Here is an 8,390-nt window from a genome sequence, read left to right as displayed (position 1 = left end):
TATATATATATAATTGATTTCTTTTATGGTTCTTTGATGGTTTTTATTTTGAAAAAGACCCCTCGAGGATGAATATGAAGTTGAAGAAGGTGAAGAACATTCAAATTTTAATTCCGCAATTCCCGCAACGTAAGAGTTCAGGCTTAATTCATTACAATATTTTTATATTTTTATTTATCAACTATACAATATATTAAGTATAACAACCCAATTTTAAAAATTAACATTCAAACACCCAAAACTTTCTTTTTTTTATTGCAACTATCCTCCATTACCCATTCATCGAAGATTTTGGGTGGCTTAAATGTAAATTTTTACATTTAGCTTGTTATTATTTCATATTTATTATTTTGAGCAATTGACATATAAATCCCTCTTCTTTTTTTTTTTTTGCGTGGTTCTTAAAGTATATTATTTTAAAAAAATTCAGGGGTTGGGGCTCGGAGGATGAAAATGAGATTGCTGAATTTCAGGAACATGTTGATAACAATGATAGGTATGCTATTGAAACTAAATTAATGAAAGTGATGATCAATCATTTAATATTTTAGTAAGAGAACGTTTTTTTCCTTTTAAATTTACTATTATAATGATGGTTCCGAATTTTATACGCATGTTGATATTTTTCAATGCTTTAATGTTTTATTTAGCTTATTTCTTCTAGGTTAAATGAAGATTATTTTGTAAGATTCTCTTTTAATTTTATAGCTTTGTTGAGATATATGAAAATTATATCTTAGGCTTAGTTTTCTCACTTCGTTGATTTCTTTCTAGTTTTTGGGTGTGAATGTAAACAAATTGTTCGATTAAGGTCATGAAGTAAAAAAATTGAATTATTGTTTGTTGGTCATTTAACCTATTATATGTTGAATGTTTAGGTTTGAATTTTTGCATAAACGAAGAGTTTCTAATTATAATTTTATTAAATAACTTGCATACTATTTTTAATTTAATCTGCCATAAGGTGTATGTTTCTCTGGTAATTAAGTTTTTCTTTTAGTTAATATGATTGCTTGTATTATTTTCTCCATCATCCCGTTTTGCTTAATAATTTATTAATTTGGACAATTATGAGATGTTTAGTTAAAGAGTAATTGTGATTTTTTTTTCCTCTGTTGTGGCTTAACAATTTATTTTAATTATTTGTAAGTGATATCTGATTTGTTATTATATAAATAACAGTTATAAATAGTAAGTTGAATTTTAAAATTAGTAATTAATCTAGAAAATGAGTGGATTTTATCTCATAATTAGATTTGAAGCAATAAGATGTTTTTATTCTATTTATTTACGTTGAGCCACTTAAGCAATTAGTGCATGAAATTATTAATTAAATTTCTATTATTCTTCTTTTTGAAATGTTTTGTTCAACTTAAGTGGTTGCAGGTTAGAATTTAGTGCTCGAATTGATGAAGATTCTGATTGGAAAGAAGAAGAAGAATTTCATGAAACAAATTTACCTGCAATATGCTTAGTGTTTTATGGTTACTTTCATGAGGTAAACAAACTACTACACGAATATTATTCTTTTTTCAAATAATAACATGCATTATTTTATATGCAGGCAAAGATACAAGCTTCCAGTCGTGACAAATGGTTATTAGTGCATGTGCAACAAAGAGAGCAGTTTAACTCGCATCTGGTAGTCATCATAAAAAATAGTGATATCTCTTTTTCAATTTTTCAATGTTAACAAATAGTTTCATATATTTTCATTTCTAACACTACATATTTACACGCATAGTACTCGAATCTACCACTTCACATCCAAAATATTGCTATTTCTAACTTTCTAAAAGTGAGATGTCTTTTTGCATGCATAGATTCATGAAACCGATGTGTGGTGTGTTGAATGTAAATATAGAAGTTTAAATTATTAGAATTGAAAATGCCACCGTTTAAATTATTAGAATTGTAAATATAGAAGTTTAAATGTAGATGTGTGGCATTGTTTTAATTGTTGCATTGTGCAGCTAAAGAGAGAGCCATGGTCAAATGCCACCGTTCAAGAGCAATTAAGTTCACATTTTGTATTTTGGGAGGTATGTAATTGTATTGTTTTTGTAGCAAGCTACCATTAGTTTCTACAACAATGTATTTTAAAATTTTTTTATTATATTATTAACATTTTTGGACTGAAATATATAATATTAATTCCTTTATTTGTATAATGTTTATATTTAGACTTATCACAAAGACATAGAGGGACAAAAAATATGTTGTTTTTACAAGGTGGAGACATTGCCTGCAATTATGGTCATTGATCCCATAACAGGTGCAAAAATGTATGTTTGTCATGAAATGAAACAACCAGAGAACTTATTAGAGGTAAAGTTAAATTTTTGATGATTTTTACCTCAAAAAATTATATATATTAAATGAGATTTTATATAAATTAGTTCATTTTCTTGTTTTTTTATAGTATTTGATGTAATTCTCAGTTATTTACAATTATTTTTGATTAATAGGATTTTACTCCATCTGTTTTAACTTAACTAAAGTGAATTATTGGATTATTTGATAATTTATGATTTGTAAATCCTCAAATTTTATTTGCATGAAAAAGTGTTTCACAACATATCAGTTGTATTAAAAAATGATCACTTTCTTTTATTCAGGATTTGATGAGGTTTTATGATAGAAGTCCAAAACAACATGTTGCTGAGAGCATACGAAGAAAAGATGATAATGCTTCATCTGACCAAATAGGTTTGCTAAAAATATGCATGTTATTTTTGCTTTTGATGAATTTTTATATGACAACTCGTAATATCTCAATTTATTTTATTTATAGCTTGTTTTTTCTCATTGGCAATTTTAACCCAATAGAAATAATTTTTATCCTTATTTTTTTCTTGCCGAGTGATGCTTCTGCCAATTTTTTTAACTAGCTAAACTCCCACAACTATTTAGTAAAACTTAGCTAAGAACTATGAGTGTCAAATTAAGTTTACACATTGGGTTCTATTCTAATCCAAAAATTCTTGACTCGACCCAAAACTATTTGACCTTAACCCAATCATAAATTAAACGAGACAGAATGATTAAAATGAATCCGTATTCAACCTGTTGACTCGAACCCGCCCGTATAACCCGTTAAATACAGCACACAATTTTTATATCAGATCAAATTTGGGTTGATTTCAAGTCAGTCTCGAGTCAATTTCGGGTTCACATATTGATTTTGAGTTAAGTTCGAGCTAGCGGTCAATTTTAGGTTATTTTCGGGCTGTTGGTCAACCCAAATCCAACCCAAAAAATAGACGTATTAGGATTCATAACCCGAACATAACTCAAAAATTATTTGAGTTACATGAACCTTAATTTTTTTAGTTTAGTTCAGGTCGAGTTGACTTGTCAGGATCAATTTTTGACACCCTATAGTGCAATTTTAAGTATTATTTTTTTTATTTTGGTTGACTAACATAAATTTATTTTGAAGGAAATTTACTTTATAATAAGCATTTTAATGATTTCCAAATTTGTGTTTTTTTAGTAGAAAATGAAGTAGCACAACCTAAGGAAACCAGTCCTGCAGTGATAACAAAACCAAGTTATCTCCCTCTTCCTGAAGAGCCTCCAGACGGAAAGCTCATTTGTCGAGTAGGAATATGCTTTCCTAACAGCCAAAGAGTGCGGAGGAGCTTCCTTAAAACTGATCCAACAAAGGTAAAGTCTCCCATCAAATAATTAATAATAAAGGCATTTACAAACATAGCACACATTTCTTATGCATTTACATCTCTCACGCCAAAAGTTTCATATTTACACACATAGCACTCTAATCTTTAATATCACATGAAAATAGCACTACTATCACCTATTAAAAGTGAAATACACATTTTCTTGCATATGAAAGCACCAAAGTCCTATAGGGGGTTGGTTTGGGTTTACCCGAAACTAACCCGACAGTATAGGTCGTCTATTTGACCCGAATAGTTTTTGTGTAAAAAATGCAAGCTTGAACTTGACCCACCTTCAACCTGTCAACCCGTATCTGAATCATATTACTCATTTAATTTCGATTCAATTCCAGGTTGGCGGGTTAACTCGAACTTGACTTGAAAATTAAACATGTTAGATTTTTTAACTGAACATGACCTGAAAATTATTAAGATCAACCATAACTCAAATTTTTTGAGTCAGGTTTGAGTCTAGTTGACATGTCAGGTCAATTTTTGACACAAGTGCTACGTATGAAACTATTAATGTTTTGGTGTGAGACATGTAAATGCATAAGAAATGTGTGCTACATTTGTAAATTTCTCATAATGATAAAAATGTTCATTTAAGACAATGCATTTATAAATTTATGCTTTTTGTTTTTATGCAGTTGTTATGGTCTTTCTGTTCAACTTTGCTGGAGGAAGAAGAATCTCAGAGTTTCCATTTCATAGTTCCCAACTCTCCCAATTTATTTTATGATAATGATGCAACCTTTGAGGAGGCTGCTTTATCTAACACCCTTTTAAGACTTAGCCTGGATAGAGTTAATTAGCTAAATGTTATTAGCATTTAGTTTTTAAACTTTTTTGAAAGAGTTTATAGTTTGTACGTCATTTAGAGGACAAAAGATGAATGACAATGCATTACATAGTTAATTATTTACAATTGATATTTATTTTTTAAATTTTTAAGTCAAGCGTTTTTATTAAAGTGTGACAAAATTTATTCACTAAAGTCTAATTTACTAGTTACTGTTTTATTATTATTATTATTATTATTATTATTATTATTATTATTATTATTATTATTATTATTAATTTATTTATTTTTGCTAGTGCTATGTAAAAAAAAAAGAGGACTGACAAAGTATTTTTTTTTTTCAGTTGGATTACAACATGAATCGACTTTAAGCCCATATCATTTTGTTTTAGTTATGAATGGTCTTACTAGACAGCCATAGGAGGATGTATCTAGGTGTATGTCTTTCACTAATGATATACTTATTGTGGATAATATTATCTTTTTATTCAGAAAAAAACGTGAATTATAGGTATTAACGTTTGAGTCTAAATGCTTTCATTTGAGCCGATCTAAAATCGAGTATGTGGAATATAATTTTAATATCAGTAGATCTAGTGGTGGGATTATAATAATGAATGATAAAATTATCAACATGAGTGCATGTTTTAGATATCTTGAGTATATTGTTCAAAGCAATGATGATAAAGATAGAGATGCTATTTGTAGAATTTAAGTTGGATGGTTGAAGTGAAGGAATGTATTAGGATTATTGTGTGATAGAAAAATACTTTAAAAAAAATTTATGAGAACGTGATGAGACCTACCATGTTTTATGGTGCAGAATGTTGGCCTGAAAAATAGAAGCACAAAGTTAAGTGTTAATGAGATAAGAATGCTAAGGTGGATGAGTGGCTTTACATTTAGAGAAAAAATGTAAAACAAACATATACGTGAAAGGATTGGAGTAGCTCGAACTACATATAAGATTATAGAGAGCTGCCTTAGATGGTTTGTTCACATTAAACGTCAACCATTGGAGAGTAGATGTTTTAGATTTGACATATGTTAAGAAAGGTAAAGGTAGACATAAAAATATTTGGGCATGTTGTATAAAAATGATCTTAATTTAATAGAATTAAATAAAAAAACGACACTTATAGGACACAATAGAAAAAAAATAATTCAAAAAAAATGACACTTATAGGACACAATAGAAAAAAAATAATTCATATAGCCAATCACACATAGTGAGATAAAGGCTTATTGTTGTAGTATTGCTAAGTTCTGATAGCATGCATGCATGCAATCATTGCAGTTTTATTTTACTTCTTTTAGTAATATTGTATTTGTATCGGATTGCTCTTTCTAAAATGGATGTTGTTTATCTAAGGGAGCGTGGGTTCAATCAGTACAAAATTTAAGTTTGTTATATTAGAAATTAATTTTGTCTTTTTATTATTTTTATTCTATAAATGAGAATTAATTATATAATTTTTTACACCAATATAATTTTAAATCATTGTATATAATGTCACATGCATTCATAATCTCTCAGGTGAGAATTATATGTTAGTTATTGTACTTCTAAAATTAAAAATTATTTAACATCATCATAATATCATGCATCTATATCTACTCAATATCAAAGAATTTAAATGAGAGTTGCTCACTCATTATTAATTTTGTTTGAGCTAAAAGTCGAATAAATTTGTGATTAATGCTATATAAATTTAAGCCTAAAAATTAATCGCATGAGTGAGGATATGTAATTTCAAGCTAATATTTTTCAAATAATTAATATTAGAAAATAATATTCTAACATGCATAAACAATTTTAATAAAGAAAAAAAAAAGGTAAAATGTACATAAAATATGTAAATTCTTACTAAAAAATATTACTATTTCTAAAAAGGTTATTGTGTTAAGAAATGGTAAAATGTTGATTTTGTTTACAATTAAAATAATTTCAACCACTTATATATTTAAACCCTTTTGATGCTAAAGTCTATAGTTTAGTCTTTTATTGGATAGTTGAAAAATAAATTAGCATAGAAATACAAAATGGCTTACCTTTATTCATAGATCCAATATTTCAATTAAAATTAATTTCAACCACTTATATATTTAAACCCTTTTGATTTTGTCTACACTCCAAAACAATTTTTATATTTTTAATAAATATTTTATCAAATAAATTTATTTTAATCATTTATTATTAGTTCGCGAGAATAGCCTTAAGAAAAGGGCAATATTTGGAAGGTAGAGAGAAGGTAAAATGTAATTGAAATTTCAACTCAAATTTTTAAAATTTTTTTAATATCGCTTATGCTACGAGTTGTGTAGATAAATTCATTGTGAGTTTGATAGTATTTCAAGGGTTATTTGAGTGAAAATGGAAGTTTATGCTTTGTGAAATACTCAATTTTCTTTGATAAAAAAAGCTGAAGAGCTCCAATTAAAATGCTTGTGATGCTATTTAACAAATGTAGTGATATTGGATTAGTTTTATGTTTCTATAAAGTTATGGCTCTCTTGCTCCTCAGTCATAACTTGTGGACAATAGGACTTGCGCCTTTTGGAAGGGGTATATCCAAATTTTTGGGAGGTTGTAAGAGAATAATAAATAAGAGAAATAAGATAATTTTATGGTTTGCAAACCTCAACAATGGTTGTTTTTTAAATCAATCCAATATCTGACTGCATCAACTCTTTGTAAAAACAATTTTTTATAAGAAATCTCTTTTGATTTTTTTTTTAAACTCAGAGTTGCTAGCTTATCCGATTACCATCTTATAATTCTCTTATACAAATAGCCCTCTTTCCGTGATCATCAAAATGATTCAGAGAAACAAAGGGATTTGAAAGAAAGAAAGTGAAACGAAACAAGACAAACAAATTAAAAAGAACATGAAAAACTTAAAAAGGTTATATTCATGTGATAGATCAAGACTGTATGTCCAAAATGAAATCATATCAAGACACCTTTAAATACATATCCACAAAGAAGCCCTCTCCATAAGCTAGAACCAAAATTATATTTTGTTATGGGGTCAAGAGTAACTCCCAAAGAATGTACCATTTGATTAATTACATCTTGGGGAATTATCGAGAATACTTTCGATTAAAGGAGTCTTGCTTACATTTTTGTGGTAATTAGTGATGGATATGCCGAGGATTTTGTCATCTCACATAGAATTATCTCGATGCTTTCAAATCTATACCAGACCATATGATAAAGGGTGAATCAAATTATTCACTACAGACGGCTGTCTGTCGGCATCGAGGCCTATAAAATGACATCAACAATGTGTCAAGGAAATAGAAGTGGCTCCAATGAGGTATATCAATGAAACTATGAAGGAATCCTAAGTTGGTAGAGATAGTCGGGTTAAGATTCTATTGATCTGTCATCCAAAACTATTAAAAATCTAAGTCTACCTAGTCGTGAAGGTGGTGGACTCAACCTAACTAGGGACCTGTTTTCAGCAGCCCATGAATTGTGTCGCCTAAGGAATTTCAGTAGTCCTAAAATCAAAAGAAAGAAACATCTTTATTCCTATGACCTTATATAGGTTGAATTCATAGAAGTGGGATTTATACACACCGGGAAAGTTGCGAGAATGCCTTTCAAATGAAGAGAAAGGAGGGGTCTACCTATAAAGCCGAACCACCTCACACAGAACTTAATAAGGAAATTGTTTAGAATTTCTAAAGGAGGGGTTCATCACAAGTTCTTTAGGATAGTCAACAGGAAAGTCCTATGGCTAGATCCTTAGGCTTATAGAGAGGAGAAACTCATATATCACCAAAAATGAGGTCTACAACAGCCAAACTAAGGTCACCAGATTCGTAGACTAAATATTTTTCAACTAAAACAGTTGATGAGACTTTTCTCATGAGATCGATACGCTGTACTCTTTAAT

The 8,390-nt window shown here is 28.8% G+C and overlaps 2 protein-coding genes across 2 annotated transcripts in view; both read left to right on the top strand.

The window, feature by feature from the left end:
* LOC110027838 overlaps nt 1-669 on the top strand; it is a 2,055-nt gene extending 1,386 nt beyond the window's left edge. Inside the window, exons 5-7 of the mRNA XM_020729437.1 lie at nt 58-129; nt 431-496; nt 651-669. Coding sequence (XP_020585096.1) covers nt 58-129; nt 431-496; nt 651-669 — 157 coding nt within the window. The remainder of the gene's footprint in view (nt 1-57; nt 130-430; nt 497-650) is intronic.
* Nucleotides 670-1,380: 711 nt separating this feature from the next.
* Nucleotides 1,381-4,638, top strand: LOC110027840 (plant UBX domain-containing protein 7-like; the record flags this gene model as incomplete). The annotated part of the gene is given in 7 exon segments (XM_020729441.1): nt 1,381-1,498; nt 1,565-1,642; nt 1,974-2,042; nt 2,185-2,328; nt 2,619-2,709; nt 3,497-3,669; nt 4,334-4,638. Coding segments are annotated over 4 exon segments (504 nt in total). The 3' UTR covers nt 4,499-4,638.
* Nucleotides 4,639-8,390: the final 3,752 nt, after the last annotated feature.

Source organism: Phalaenopsis equestris, unplaced genomic scaffold (assembly GCF_001263595.1).
Source record: "Phalaenopsis equestris unplaced genomic scaffold, ASM126359v1 Scaffold000452, whole genome shotgun sequence".
Classification (NCBI taxonomy): Eukaryota; Viridiplantae; Streptophyta; class Magnoliopsida; order Asparagales; family Orchidaceae; genus Phalaenopsis; species Phalaenopsis equestris.
This window is presented reverse-complemented; position numbering and strand designations above follow the sequence as displayed.